The sequence below is a fragment of the Melitaea cinxia genome, chromosome 5, assembly GCF_905220565.1.
Source record: "Melitaea cinxia chromosome 5, ilMelCinx1.1, whole genome shotgun sequence".
Taxonomy (NCBI): Eukaryota; Metazoa; Arthropoda; class Insecta; order Lepidoptera; family Nymphalidae; genus Melitaea; species Melitaea cinxia.
This window is the reverse complement of record NC_059398.1, coordinates 2,977,245-2,993,528: the sequence shown is the minus strand read 5'-3', so window position 1 is coordinate 2,993,528 and position 16,284 is coordinate 2,977,245. Positions and strand designations below refer to the sequence as shown.

Here is a 16,284-nt window from a genome sequence, read left to right as displayed (position 1 = left end):
GAAACTAGGATCTGATGATGGGATCCCAGAGGAATCGAGGGAAACTCTCGAAAATCCGTAATTACTTTTTACTGGGTGTACCGATTTTGATAATTATTAATTTAATCGAAAGCTGATGTTTATCATGTAGTCACATATAAATTTTATTGAGATTTGATAACTACTTTTTGAGTAATCTTTAATAACGCGTAGTTGCTTGACTATTTTTTCATCGATCTACGTTGTATTACTTGTCGATGTAATTGAAGTCGGTTTTTTTTTCGTTTGCGAGAGTTACGCGACCCATCGACGCCACCGGCTCAAGTTATAACAATGGCTGCTGACCAAGCGTTTCCGTGGGACAATTCAAAATTGCATTTAGTTCATAAGTTTTAAATGTAATGTTTTAATTAATTATTATTTTAAGATTAGTCTTGTAGAACATTTGTAACTATAAACATCTTGTAATTAATAAATAAATATTTTTTTTAAAAGAAATTCGTTCGCCGTTATTTAACTGGCGCAGTCGGTAGGATCGCGACACTCGAACTTCGAATAAAACTCTCCGAATAGAGTGAACGATATCTATCGTTATTTTCGCGATCCGCTATAGAAGAACCTACGAACGGCGATATCCTGCGGGAGTCCTGGCGAATTGGGAGTCCTGCTGTTCTACAAGGCCCGGCAAGAGATGCAGAGAATCCTTGGGTAAGTACGAATCGTTTACCCAGTATCCTGTGCTATATCTCATGTCGTTATATTATATTTATGCATACGAGTATTGTGTTATATGTGATTGTCTTTGTGCTATAATCGCGATTAGACAATTAGTTTAATAATAATATATTTTGTGTAATACTTAAATATTTTTTGTTCTTATGCTAAAATCGCATTAGACAATTAATTTAATAATAATATAATTTGTGTCAGACTTAAATAATTTTTGTCTTTATGCTAGAATCGCATTAGATAATAAATTTAATAATAGAATATTTTGTGCTATACGTAGTTATAGTTAGCGTAACGCCAACGCTATCGCTAATCGTAAACAAGTAGTTTACTAATTTTACTCGATTTCTTTTTACTATTCAATATGAATAGTTCAGACATACATAATTTTAAATTTGTAAGGGATGTTATGCCCAGGTATGATGGTAATCCAAAAATACTTAATTATTATATAAGAGAGGTAGAGAATATACTGTGTATGCTCGATGCACCTGCTAGAGTAAGTCCGCCACTTATCTCTCTCATTAAAAGTAGGCTAAGCGGAACCGCGATAGATGCCGTGGCCTACGAAGAGTCACTCGATACGTGGGATAGCATTAAAGCAGCATTAATACGTAGGTTAGGAGAGCCGCGTAATGAGATTCAAGTAATGCAGGAGCTAACGCGTGTCCGTCGTAATAAAAATGAAGACGCGGAGGCTTTCGGCAAACGTCTTAGAGATATATTAGATACGTTAAACTCGGTAGGTAGGCACAGTGATAAATCGTATTACGAAAATATGGTAATCGACCAATACATCAATAACCTTGAATTTCATGTCTCGATCGGGGTGCGTATTTCACAACCTACGACCCTGGAGGTAGCGATAATAACAGCTAGACAAGAGGAGGCACGATTAGCGCATAATAAATTTAATAGTTTTCATTCACCTCCCATACAAGCCAAACCAAAAGAGATGCCTAGACCTAATATGCCTATAAGTCAAACTAGCCTGCCGTTTAGGTTTAGTAATATACCCAAACATAGGTTCTTCGATAATGTTGGACCACAACAAAGACCACAGTGGGTACAGCCTGCGTCACCGTGGAAAAACAAGCAAGCTGCAGGTAATTTTACACCCCAAAGTTCTGGTAATTTTAGGAATTCTGGAAACTTTAGGAACTCTGGAAACTTCAGACAGCAGCAGAATATGCCACATCAACAAGTTAACCAGCCACAAAATATCTCAGATGTTACAATGAGGTCAGTAAATAAACCACCTAGACCTCAGTTGGGTCAGGAAGAATTTTTCTACACAAGTAACGAGCCAGACTTCGACCAAGATAACGACGACCCATATTGCGAACAAGGTGAGTACTTTACCACACAATTTTCTGACCAAGATTACGCAGATACGTCCTCAGATCAGACAAACCACCAGGATTTTCCCGAGGACAAGGTAAACGACGATCACAGTTAAACACTGTTGAAATAAAAAGACAAGGTAAGTCCCATCTACCATACATTGACCTTCCAGAGTTTAAGGGTAAATTCTTATTAGACACAGGAGCAACTAACTGCATGATATCACCTAAAGCATTAATAGGAACTAGTTTTGAACATTGCATACAATATGAACCGTTTTTAGTGAAAACTGCACACGCTACTACTAAACATGACTATGTTGCATATTTACCTTTACCCCCTCAATTTAATACCGATAAGTCTCATAAGTTTTTAGTGTTTGATGTTGATCCGAAGTATATAGGAATAATAGGAATAGATTTGTTGAAAGAATTAGGCTGTACAATTGACTTAAATAATAAATTATTGATATCTCCTACTTGTGAAATACCTATATATACAGATTATCCAGTTAAGAAAGTTAAAGTTGAACCTAAATGTGAAAAATTAATTATTGTCAAAACAAACTATACTGATGGTCAATATATTTGTGATGAGTTCTACTGGGATAAAGATCTTAAATCGCCAACAGCCCTAGTTACAGTTAAAAATGGCATTTTTAAGACATCCATAATTAATTTTAGCAATGAAAAGAAAATTGTCACCAATAATACCCAGGTAGCTCTTGAACCTGTACCTGAATATGTATTAAATAACTTGGAAAGCGTCTCTAGTCTGAATAATTTAAATATTCAAGAAAATTTTGACCATGAATTAAAACAAAACCTAAATAAAATACGTACTGAGCATATGAATGACGAGGAAAAGCGAGAAATAATTAGACTTTGTTATAATTATAGAGAAATTTTTCATTCAGACAAAATTCCACTGTCCTTCACCCATACCGTAAAACACGAACTAAGACTGACTGACCAGACTCCTATTTTCGTTAGAAGTTACAGACAGGCCCCTCAACAGCGTAAAGAAATTCAGAACCAAGTCGACAACCTTTTAAAACAAGGAATCATTAGAGAAAGCATATCCCCATGGTCTTGCCCAGTACACATAGTCCCTAAAAAACCAGACGCCTCTGGAAAGGTTAAGTGGAGACTTGTTATTGACTATAGACGACTAAATGACAGGATTGTAGAGGACAAATACCCCCTTCCCAACATAAACGACATATTAGACAGAGTAGGACGAGCACAATATTTTACTACCCTTGACCTCGCGAGTGGCTACCATCAAATTGAGATGCATCCTAACGATATTGAAAAGACTGCCTTTACAACAGAAAGAGGACATTATGAATTTTTACGAATGCCCTTTGGCTTGAAAAATGCCCCTAGCACTTTTCAGCGTCTTATGGATCACATTTTAAGAGGCTTAGATAACGTTTTTACCTATTTAGATGACGTAATCATAGTGTCGACGTCATTACAAGACCATATAGTTAAATTAAAACAAGTTTTTGATCGTTTCAAAGTCCACAATTTGAAGATTCAATTAGATAAATCCGAATTTCTACAAAAACAAGTTAATTTTTTAGGACATGAACTCACGGACCAGGGACTTAAGCCTAACAAAGATAAAATCAAAGCCGTATTAAATTTCCCTATACCATGTAATCAAAAGGATATTAAGTCTTTCCTAGGTCTAGTAGGTTACTATCGTAAGTTCATTAAGGACTTCGCGAAATTAACCAAACCATTAACAGCATGTTTAAAGAAAAACGCTAAAGTAATACATACACCAGAATTTATAGACGCGGTAGACAAATGTAAGCAAATTTTAACAAACTCTCCCATCTTACAATACCCAGACTTTGACAAACCATTTATTTTGACAACTGATGCCTCTGATATAGCCATAGGAGCAGTCTTATCGCAGGGAAACGTAGGATCTGATAAACCTGTTGCTTACGCATCTAGGACACTATCAGATACAGAAAATCGTTATTCAACCATAGAGAAAGAATTGTTAGCTATAATCTGGGCCATTAAATACTTCAGGCCGTATTTATATGGTAGGAAGTTTACCATCTACACTGACCATAGACCTTTGTCATGGTTAATGTCCTTGAAAGATCCAAATTCAAAATTAACTCGTTGGAGACTTAAGCTTGCAGAGTATGATTACAAAGTAGTATATAAAAAGGGTAGTCAAAACACGAATGCAGATGCATTATCTAGAGTTAAAATTTTTCATAAGAGTGTTGATTCATTAGCCGTAAATCTTGACGACAACGATGACGATGAAATAATCAATCGCATTTTTGATAATGTACGTAGGGAAGCGCAAAACACTGACATTGACAATACGACTGAAGCGCAAAACACAAACACTGACAATGCAAATGAGTCACGAAACACTGACATTGACAATGCGACTGACAATACTGACAACGTTCACGTACAAAATCAAAGAGAAAATGACATACAAACTCACAATGAACAAATGAGTGTTGACCAAGACCAGCTGATCTCCACTAATCATACCCAACCCGACAACGAAAATAGAGGTATACCAATTTTATCAGATGCCATTGACAGACAACTTAAACAGTTTCATATAAGGTCTACACCCGGTTCAGAATATAGAGTAGAAAATAGGTCGACAAACTCTAGAATTGTTATCAAAGACGTATTTATCCCCATAAACAACACTGAGTCTGAAATTATTAGATTTCTGAAAGAACATACTATAGCAGATCGTATCTTTCACTGCTATTTTTACGACGAAAGTTTATATTCAGCCTTTGCAAGGGTTTACACTACTATTTTTAATGACAGAGGACCAAAATTAATTAGGTGTAGCTCGCGTGTGACCTTAGTCGAAAATAAGACAGAACAACAGGAATTAATAAAGAAATACCACGAAGGCAAAACAACGCATCGCGGTATTCAAGAAACATTTAAGCAACTCCGTAGAAACTATCATTGGTCTAATATGTTGCTTTCGATTCAAAAATTTATTAATCAATGTGATGTTTGCTTAAAATCTAAGTACGAGAGAAATCCACTCAGACCCCCTTTGACCTTGACCCAGACACCAACAAAACCTCTTGAACATCTGTTTATGGACCTCTATTCTACAGGAGGTGCAACTTTTCTAACAATAATAGATAATTTTTCAAAATTTGCACAAGCTATGCCCCTGAACGCTGCAAGTAGTGTACATATCGCTGAAGCATTGATACAAGTTTTCTCTGTCATAGGCTTACCATTGAAAATAACAACCGATTCAGATAGTAAATTCGATAACGAAGTTATTAAGGAAATATGTGCATCTCACGACATTAACATTCACTTTACAACACCATACAACCCGAATTCCAACTCCCCCATAGAACGATTCCATTCAACCATAGGTGAGATTATCAGAATACAAAGAATGACAAATAAAGAAGACCCAATTAATTTAATAATGAATTACGCTATAATTGCCTATAATAACTCAATTCACTCTGTAACGGGTTATACACCACGAGAACTGTTATTTGGTCACACAGCTTCTCGAAATCCTTTGGAATTATTCTATCCTAAAGAGTTTTACCAGGACTATGTCATCAAGCACCGCAGAAACGCAGAAGCAGTACAAGAATGTTTAGCAGCTCACATGTCTAAAAATAAAGAGCAGGTAATAGAAAAACGTAACCAGGCCGCCAAGGAGATCACATTTAAGGTAGGAGAAATAGTTTACAAACAGGTAGCCAAAACTGCGCGCAATGACAAAACCAAACCAGTCTTCAAAGGTCCATATAAAATAATTCACCTTCACCCCAATAATGTTGCTGAAATAATAGGTAACCACCCCAATTCAAAATCTATTAGAGTACATTTTAAGCTTTTACGAAGACCACATCTTGTTACAGGACCTTCATCGCAGGAGCCTGGGTGCTCTTCGCAACAGCCAACTTGACCCTTAATCCCGTAAATAATGAAAATGGAATATTATTACTTAAACAAGGACTAGTTCTCAAACAGATTGATACTTTTAGTCTGGCTTGTGTCTATAATATCACCTACCTTCATGAGGTTACTATAAAAATTCTAGCACTATATGTTAGCACGAAAGAAGCAGAGGATAGGTCGTTATTAGGTAGTAAGGATATACGTTATCAAACATATAAGAACCAGATAGAAGCTAGTTTAAGTTTAATAAATAAGAAAATTATGTTTATAGCACCGCATTCAACTAGAGTTAGGCGTGGTATAATAAATGGGTTAGGATCTGTGGTTAAAGCAATTACAGGAAATTTAGACTACGAAGATGCGATTAAATTTGAAAATGAAATATCAAACTTACGAAATTCAATTTATAAAATTCAAAATTCTCAGAAACAATCTTTATTTTTAGCGGAAAATACAATTAAAGAATTTAGCAAACAAATACAAATTATTAAAGAAAATGAGGAAAAATTAGTAAACCTGTTGAAAAATGCCACTATTAGTAATAATTTAGTAATTAATCATATGAACTTTTTAGATTTATACATTCAAATAAATTTTAGTTTAGAGTTCCTATTAAATAAGCTCTTAGTTCTAGAAGATGCAATGACTTTTGCTCAGATAGGTATAATGCACCCAAGTATAATAGCTCCACATAATTTAATAACTGAGATTCAGAACATGCAAAAGTCAAATAGATTTAAAGCAGTAGATAGCATAAGCATCAAAAATATACATAGTATAGAAAAGTCAATTAGTGTAAAAGCTTATAGCACAGAGCACGCATTAACATTTATCCTGGAAATACCCTCCGTTGATCCAAACGTTTTTGACCTTCTCCATATCTATTCCATCCCAGATAAGCAAAATTTAACTATTATTCCCAAATCCAAATACCTAGTACTGGGTAGCGAGGAGTACTCTTACCTGGAGGACAGCTGCAAGAAGATCACGCAAGACACCCATCTCTGCGCGACACTGAACACTCAACCCGTAGATAAATCTGAAGACTGCGTTATATCACTCATCAAACATCAAAAAGCAAACTGTACAAGAGCGAAAATGAATCTCAAGCAACAGAAAATACAGAAAATAGAAGAAAACAAATGGCTAATAATTCTGCAACACGATGAAATTTTAAGAATTCATTGTGGTTCAAAAACAACATACAAAAGGATATCCGGTATTCAAATAGTCAGCATCACAAGTGACTGTCAATTGGAAATATCAAATAAAATATTGAGAACAAATTCTGACACAATAACAATAGATGAAATCATTCCATTACCGAGTACTCCAATCACACCAGAGGAAAAGATACATTATAACCTTCAGCTCGAAGACATCTCACTGGACAGTATCCATGAGTTGATGGAACGTGCAGAAGACATCCCAAACGAAGATGGCATTAATTGGCAAGTTATGATGGCTACCCCGAGTTGGCCCACCATCGGAATATACATCATCTGCGCTGGGATTATATGCTGGAAAGTATATCTATGGAGGCAAAGCCGAAGTAAAACATACAAGACGGCGGAACCTGCAGTCAGACAGAACAGTTGCAGCGAGGACGCTACAGGAAGCTGCAAAATGCGCTTCCAGCTTAAGGAGGGAGGAGTTACGCGACCCATCGACGCCACCGGCTCAAGTTATAACAATGGCTGCTGACCAAGCGTTTCCGTGGGACAATTCAAAATTGCATTTAGTTCATAAGTTTTAAATGTAATGTTTTAATTAATTATTATTTTAAGATTAGTCTTGTAGAACATTTGTAACTATAAACATCTTGTAATTAATAAATAAATATTTTTTTTAAAAGAAATTCGTTCGCCGTTATTTAACTCGAGCAAACACAATTATTTTGTCGCAAAAACTCAAAAATAAAAGAAGGAAGAGACCTTGGTGGATTACAAATTTAATGCAACGAAGGACACTGGATAATGTAGGTGAAACACATCTGGAATTTTGGTAGGTTTCTATCATTAATAAACCTTTAACAAGCACTTTTTAGTCTTAATAGAACTAGTACGAGTATTTATCCGTTTCATGTGACAGTACACTAACAATCACATTTCACTTCACTTTCACATTTAGCATTAATTACAGTAGATCAATTTAAAATTATTAGAGGTAAGTAACGAATATCAAACAAGCGAACGACAAAGATCTTTAATAGACATTTGAATGAGTCGAGCGCGGTGGTCAAACTCGTAATTAAACGTGTCAATGTCAGTTGATTGTCAACGCGTCGCTTCGTTGTCGCGTTTTGTGTCGCATTCTTTTTGCGTGTTGTTTGATATCTATTTTGATGGTTACGTTATTGTTATTTTATGGTGACGTTATTGATTTTTACCTTTATTTGATACACGAATCGATCGATGCTCATACATGTTAATAATATTTAATCAAAAATATGACGTGTTGAATCGAATGAGCATTATTTTATTACGTGATTTGTTCAGATTTTTAATTTTTGAAGTAGGTATGTAACTAATTAACTATTAGCAGTTTGATTGAAATTAGCTGTAAACATTGTGGTAATGTCTTTAAAACCTTTACTTTTGATGGATCGTAGTATTGTACGCACTGGGTTTTTTTTTTTGATTGATGAGGCGTGATGAAATTGTCAAATGAATGTGGCTTCTAATTAGGCAGGTCAATGTCACGGTGGAATCAATTGTCTCCAACGTCTTCGCTGTCGTACGCATTGGCTTCGCTTTTGTACACATTAAATTTGGTGTGATTACAACCTTGATAACTAAAAAACATATAAATAGATTTCTATTTACTATTGAACAAAAGTTTTTTTTAGCTTTAATTCAGAATAACCATATTAAAACAGTTTTCGGTTAAATTTAACATATGTATCGTACTACTAAAATGAATTACGATGTTAAATACATTCTCATAATCTATAGTCGGTGTCGATAAAACAACAACAATCAATAGCAGTAAATAAGTATTTGTGTTCAATTTGCATGTTACGATAGTCGACACCTATTAAACGGTGATAGCTATTACGCCAATTTTCTGCGTGTCGGTTGTAAAATGCAAATAAAACATCTGCTTCGGTTCGCTCCACTGACATCGATATCTATTCGAATAAAAGTTATAAAATTAATTGTATGTTCCATTCAACCATTAATGGACACTGTATGAGATATATCGTCTCGTTTAACATATTAAGTTTTTAGTAATTTTACCTATAATAAGTACAGTAACTTATTTATTTTAATATTTTCGTAAAATATTTTTTTTTTTTTTTACAATGAAAATATTTGTAGCTTCTATATTATTGATTCATATATTTCAAATGATTTTACCTGTTGTGCCCTCGTGACTGATGATCACGATAAGCATGGCTCGCCAATGACCATACTAAATTATGCACGAAACCAGCTACGGCTTCGTATAGATGCAACGTCACTAAATTTTTTATCAGCATAAAAATTATCAATATTAAAAAATGTAGTAATTTTATCTAACTTACTATTTAATACTGACTACTTTTAATAATAATAATAATAAATAAAAGCTTCACACTCAACGGCCCCAAGTAGGATTTTCTCCAGTGTTGGGGGTCCGGAAACACACAATACACATGCACAGACGCCCAGACCACGACAAACATTAATATGGCCAATACAAATATCTGTCGTGAGCGGGGATCGAACCCGCGACCGCCAGCGCAACAAACAGTACTGTGACCGCTGCGCCAACGCGTCGTCTTGTATTTATTACGTAAGTTTTATTTTCTCTTCTTTCATTTTTTATGTGTTGGTATTATGGTCAGCTGGACCACCGAGGGACAGTCGAGTCGTTCTCAGGTTACAACTTGATATTGATGCAACAAAAAAAAATCGTGTTTGTATACAATAATATCTATGTTTGAAACGCGTATACAGCTTTTTTTATTTTTATTTTGTGCCAGGGTTATTTTATAAAAAGTTCTGTTTATCTCGTATTGTTGGTATCGATCAGAAACCATCATAATTCTCGGTCGCGGCAGTAAATCTCGTACCGTTCTTGTCAAGAGCAATAAGTCCTCTTTTGAAGATAGATCGCGATTGTGTTTATCTATTCGTGACTCCGGTCTTAGCGACAACGTATTTCCTGCTTTCCATGCTAATTCACTGTTAATATTTGCATGTCGATCGTGAATTCCGGAACAATTCTGCAGAACAACCTCTTTTTTAACCGACTTCCAAAAAAGGAGGAGGTTCTCAATTCGACTGTATTTTTTTTTAATGTATGTTACATCAGAACTTTTGACTGGGTGGAGCGATTTCGACAAATTTTCTTTTAATCGAGAGGTGGTGTGTGCCAATTGGTCCCATTTAAATTTATTTGAGATCTAACAACTACTTTTCGAGCTATATCTAATAATGCGTTTTTACTTGACGCTTTTTTCGTCGACCTACGTTGTATTATACCTCATAACTTTCTACTGGATGTACCGATTTTGATATTTTTTTTTGTTAGAAAGGAGATATCCCAAGTTTAGTACCATGATAAGGAAACCAGGATATGATGATGGGATCTTAGAGAAATCGAGGGAAACTCTTGAAAATCCGCAATAACTTTTTACTAGGTGTACCGATTTTGATAATTCTTTTTTTGTTGCAAAGAAGATATCCCTAGTTTAGTACCATGATAACGAAACCAGGATCTGATGATGGGATCCCAGAGAAATCGAGGGAACTTCTTGAAAATCCGCAATACCTTTTTATTAGGTGTACCGATTTTAATAATTTTTAATTTAATCGAAAGCCGATGTTTATCACGTGGTCACATTTAAATTTCATCGAGATCTGATAACTACTTTTTGAGTAATCTTTGATAATGCGTTGTTGTTACTTGACTATTTTTTCGTCGATCTACGTTGTATTACTCGTCGATGTAATTGAAGTTGGTTTTTTTTCGTTTGCGAGCAAACACAATTATTCATTCAGTAGTAAGTACTGTTAATTTTATTCTACAAGATATATTGTAGGAAATCAGCTTTAAGTATATCATTTCTACGTTTTAAAAAATCGGCAGTTAATAATAATACCTAGTCAATAAAGAATTTTAAAAGTAATAAAGAAAAAGCGTATGATATAGTAACTTAAATAACGTTAAACTTAAACATCGCTGTCTATGCAATTTTAATTACATCATTCATACCTATGTGCATATAAACGTGCTGTTATTAAGTTTATCTGAAACCGGTAAAAATCGATGAATGCACACTTATCGCCATTATTATTTACGACGGCTACTGGTACACATACATAACAGACTTGTAAGGACTGCATTCGGAATATAAAATCGTCAATTATACCTTATAAAACATAGCTTGATCTCTGCGACATTTGTTAAACTGACATTCCTAGGGTTGTATGATACAGAAAAAAATATCGATATTAATTTTCGGCGTTTCTTACTTATCGATGCCATAATTATAATGGGTACTTAATAAAATGAAACAAATATTTTAAAACATACATTTATTTATTCCAAAGGAGTACACCCCAAATCAATTTCCGAATCACTTTCAAAATCGCTAGAGCAATCTTTTAAATTTATAATGAACTCTTGGTCGCAAATATTATCAAATCGAACGTCCCGCTCCCAATCTTCTTCCATTAATTTTCTGCATTTGGTAACTACCTTTTTCCAATCTTCTGCAGATACATTTTCAACCGCAGTGTTTAGTAACTGCAGCATTTTATTTGCCGTAAAAGGTGGTGTTGTGTTAGATCTAGCAGCGTAACCTTAAAAGAAAAACATATTTTAATATCATAAATTATACAGGAGTTAATACATATAGAACATGTCTAACTGAAATCCGAGCAAACAAACCTTTTACTTGGGCCCAGATAAGCTCGATCGGATTATACTGGCAGTGATATGGAGGCAGTCTTATGACGTTATGACCCTTTTCTTGGGCTATGTCATCTAAGACATACGTTGGTGTGCTGGGTTTGTGCAGACCAACGAGTCTCAATAATTCGTTTTTAAGCATTGTTTCATTGGCCTCTATTCCTTTTTCTTGAAGCCATGCAATTATTTCTAACTTCCTGTTTGCCGAAGTTGGTGGTTTGTGCTTTTGGACCGAGTGATATGGGGCGTTATCCATAATTATATAATGTGGCTCCTTCAAATTATCTAATAATTTTAAAAACCACTCTTTAAATTTTTCAAAATTCATTTCTTCATGGTATTCATTGGTCTTCGTAGATTTGAATGCCAATAGGCAATTAGGCACAAAACCAGATGACGTCCCAGCATGAGTTATTATTAGTCTTTGACCTTTGCCTTCAGGTACTTTGGTGGTCGATTGTGTCGTACCATCGGTCCAAGCTTTGGATACGGTATGATTGGCGTTTAGCCATGTCTCGTCTAGAAAGACAACTTTGTCCCAATTTGTAATTTTTTTGACTTTCCGGAGAAAATTCACTCGAGCAAGAGCAACGTCGGTTCGTTCCATTATAATTTTTCTTTTGTCACTTTTTTTATAGGAAAATCCAATATTTTTCAAAATTTTCGATAGTGACGGCAAGCTTCCTTTAAACAAGTCTGCGTCTTTTAGGGACACCGCCAGTTTTTTTAATGTAGGTAATTCGCCCCGTGTATAATAACCATATACATGATTGCGAATCGCAACGGCGTCAAAGTCGTCAATTTTTGTGACAGGAGCAGCCTTTCTTCTTTTTTTATTTGGCGTTGAAAGCTTTTTTTCCTCGTCTTCAATCAATACTGCGGTTGAAGTTTCGCCATATTTTTCTTTACTGATGCGAATTACTGTCGCAAGTCCAATGCCAAGAGCATCTGCAACTCTGTCACAAACTTTTGCCATGGGTAATAGCGGTCCACCATTTTGGTTTTCTCGCTCAAAATATTCACGTAAGCGAATTACAAGCTCACGACTTTGACTGTTCAAAACAGTTTTCTTCGTTCTCTTTGGCATTATGCCAACAAACCTCCACAAAAACTAACAATAACAACAAAGAAACTGACAAAAATAACTAAAGTTAACAAATTAACAGCAATAGTAACAAAAACAAAGTGATGAGAACGGAAAACACGTAGCGTATACAAGGCGTTAGCACTCGTACTGAGGAGAATGGCCGAATGGGTCATATCAAACAATATGGCGGTGCGTTGGCGCCATCTTTTTGAAGAAGACACGCCGCGACCAAACTTCTCTCGAACCCCAAAGTTGTCGGAAGGAATATTACGAGTAGGTTAGAATTTAGATTTTATTTACTCACTATTGTAAATAATGTTATTTTTTTTTTAAATATTCAATAATATTATTTTTTTCAATTAAATGATAAATTAATTTTGAATTAAGTTTTATACAAAATATCGATAGTTTATAGTCTGTGGTCACGATGATTAATCGCTTATCATTAATTAGCTCAGCATGCCCATAAAGTATGACATTGACTGGTACGATTGTTTGCACTGTTAAATTCTGAACTTCATAGGCGCGATTTTACTGACAGCTGTCCCAGAGATCAAGCTATGTTTTATAAATTATAGTCTCAAAGCAACCGCGACGCGACCGTTTGTCTGCCATCGACTTTAAACATATTTGAATTTTTATTACGAGCAACGGTTTCTGCGATTAGATCTGCAGCCGGTCCGTGACTCACGCACGCGGCTCCACCCGAATTTTTATAAAACGCCATTTTCTTTCATATCACCTTCAATTAAATGCGAAAATGGCGTGTAAATATCTTAACAAGACAAGGAGACATACATATAAGCGATCGTTATACGTGTGAGAATCAATTAATAATATAATCTATTCACAGGCAAAACAACCGTTGGAAACATTTGCTTATGTGGCGAATTATTTGTTTAAATTATTAGTAATTGGTTTCAAGGGGAATTTCTTTGACTATTACGACAAAAAAATGTGTATGTTTTATCATTTAGCGAAATTAATACCTACGTACATACATTGCGTTGTTCTTAAATGCTAGCATTTCATGTGATATGTGAACAAGTAAACGATTGCACTAACCCAAAGCGGTTTTTTGGCAAGAAATAACATGGTTGAATGCACGTTCTGACAATGGTAATTTGTTTATTTTTAAAATTATTTTATGATAAGTTGTTAGATTTTTAAGGAAATATCGTGACAATGCTGGACGTTTCTCGTGATTATCTATTTAGTACCGTCTGTATAATTCATTTATATTCTTAGCGATTTTATAGGTACATTGAGTGACTATTATTATCAATATTGTAGTTTCCCCATTTGTGCAGAAAATATGAGGACCCGTTTATTTACTTAGTGACATATAACTGTGATTTAATTTTGTTCCGTACTCTCGTCTCCCATTCTTGAAAGCTATAATCTTATACACACGGCGTAAAAGTATTATTCGACCTAGAAAAAAAGGAAGCTGCTAAAGACATCGCGGCCGCAGTTAGCACTCCAGGCGTTAATTACTTGCGAACTTCACTGAGTCAGCTTGGCATCGTTTTTTTTATTCATTTGCATTTCTCTTTTCAACAAAGGTATTTTTACAGTTTCTAGACTTAAAGGCGTCATGTGATTGCAGATACTTTTAGATAACGCGAATTGCTCGAGCTCTAAAGATAAGATTGTGAACGTTTTAAACACATTTCTTTTAAAAGGTTTGCATGCATGTATAATATTCTTGTTGTAAATTATAAAAACAAGATATTTTAACGCAGTAAAAATCGTGGGTCGGTTGAAACCGTGATTGATGGCTGTCTGTGACGACGTCGGTCAAAAATGTGGGTTGTAGCGAGGACCACTGCGTCAGATACTGGGAAATACACGAACGTACAAAAGCGCATTGTCGCATATTTGCCGCTATCTTTCCCACGCTACAGTATCTCGGCAATAACAAAAGTAAATAGCGTTTCACGTTCAAATCCTAACTTTATAAATCTACATTTTAAAGTTCAGAACGTAAATTGTTTCCCTGTTGCGTCAAAACAGATGCATTCACTGAGAGACCGTTGTTTGTATAGCGGCATGCGATTGCTTCGTTTTTTCTATCGCTGTGGACTTTGTTGACCTTCATGCGAATGATCAGTTCTTACTAGAAATACCAATGTGTTGTGTTTTTATTTTAATTTAAAAGTAACACCAAACTTTAAATCATATTCTCAAATCCTATCGGTTTATCAAATTGATTTCGGTGCAGATAAGCTGGCACGTGACAAACTGATACAGCTCTAGGTTTCCACGATTTGCAAATAGCGCAGTTAGCTTGCGTAACGCAGCGCTGGCGCAACTGCATTGTCTCTGCGCATCTAGACCGACGATCCGAGACTCCTAACGCCTACTCGTTGCGCGAACTAACATTCTACTAACTCGATTATAGGACCAAGACGTTTTTAGTGCTCCGTCGACGTTTCATTTTCCCATCTACAAGTGATATGTTGCTTAATTTTTAAATTAAAAAACGACATCGAAGAGACGGTTATTGTTTCACGTCATATGACAATTATCTTTAGTTAGAAGATAACGCTATTGCTTAACAGAAAGTAAATAAAAAATACAAACACTTTTAAGCACCTTTACACACGAACCATCGCTGAGACGTTTAATTAAACAATTAAGTTACTCCATTCAGCCGTTACCTTCGTCCCAGTTTCACAACATTTGCTCGTGAGCTTATCACCGCTGATAACGATTGTGCAAAGTATCGCGGCACAGTTCCAGTAATGAGATGTTTGTGGGCGACTTTAAGTGCGCTTTCTTATGCCTCTCCGTGTTCTCGTGGGCGGTTCTGAAGTAAGACGAGCTTGTGCAAGATATACTTGACCGAACGTCGGTGGCTGAAGACGTAAATGGTGATCGTGGCATGTTTATTGGAGGGATATTAACAGCTTTATGTTTGGGTTGTATTGGATTTGGCACATTTTAGTACGGTTTATTTACGATTTGTTTGTTAAATTTTAAGTTCCAAGTATTTGGACGTTAATGTGCCTTGTATGGATTTTGTAATTTTTATTATTTATATATTTGTTGTAAGAGGATTAGGGCTACAATGACGTTAAATGACTAAATTGGCTTTTTATTGTTCAATTATGCGCGTTACTGAGATTATGAAACTTCATTTGTAAAAACGTTTTATGTGGATTTGTCAATGATATAGTTTTACATCATTCTTTTCCACTTAATATTAATTTTAATAAATGTACATATACAGTCTTATTACACTAAAAAAACAGATTCGAATACAAAGACTTAATTGTTTCGAACAAT

The 16,284-nt window shown here is 35.2% G+C and overlaps 2 protein-coding genes across 2 annotated transcripts; one reads left to right on the top strand and one right to left on the bottom strand.

Moving 5' to 3' along the window:
• Positions 1 to 670: 670 nt before the first annotated feature.
• Positions 671 to 7,709, top strand: LOC123653692. Its single transcript, XM_045589684.1, has 2 exons — positions 671 to 687; positions 5,966 to 7,709. Exons 1-2 carry the CDS (start codon positions 671 to 673, stop codon positions 7,707 to 7,709), a joined length of 1,761 nt encoding a protein of 586 aa, XP_045445640.1.
• Positions 7,710 to 11,515: 3,806 nt separating this feature from the next.
• Positions 11,516 to 12,513, bottom strand: LOC123653686. Its single transcript, XM_045589680.1, has 2 exons — positions 11,886 to 12,513; positions 11,516 to 11,797 (listed from the first exon to the last, which is right to left on the bottom strand). Exons 1-2 carry the CDS (start codon positions 12,511 to 12,513, stop codon positions 11,535 to 11,537), a joined length of 891 nt encoding a protein of 296 aa, XP_045445636.1. The 3' UTR covers positions 11,516 to 11,534.
• Positions 12,514 to 16,284: the final 3,771 nt, after the last annotated feature.

Excerpts from the sequence above, each read along its gene's own strand:
- LOC123653686 (XM_045589680.1), bottom strand. The coding sequence starts at position 12,513 with ATGGAACGAACCGACGTTGCTCTTGCTCGAGTGAATTTTCTCCGGAAA. Across the intron at positions 11,798-11,885 it reads TATCTGGGCCCAAGTAAAAG|GTTACGCTGCTAGATCTAAC; the intron begins GTTTGTTTGCTC and ends TTTTCTTTTAAG.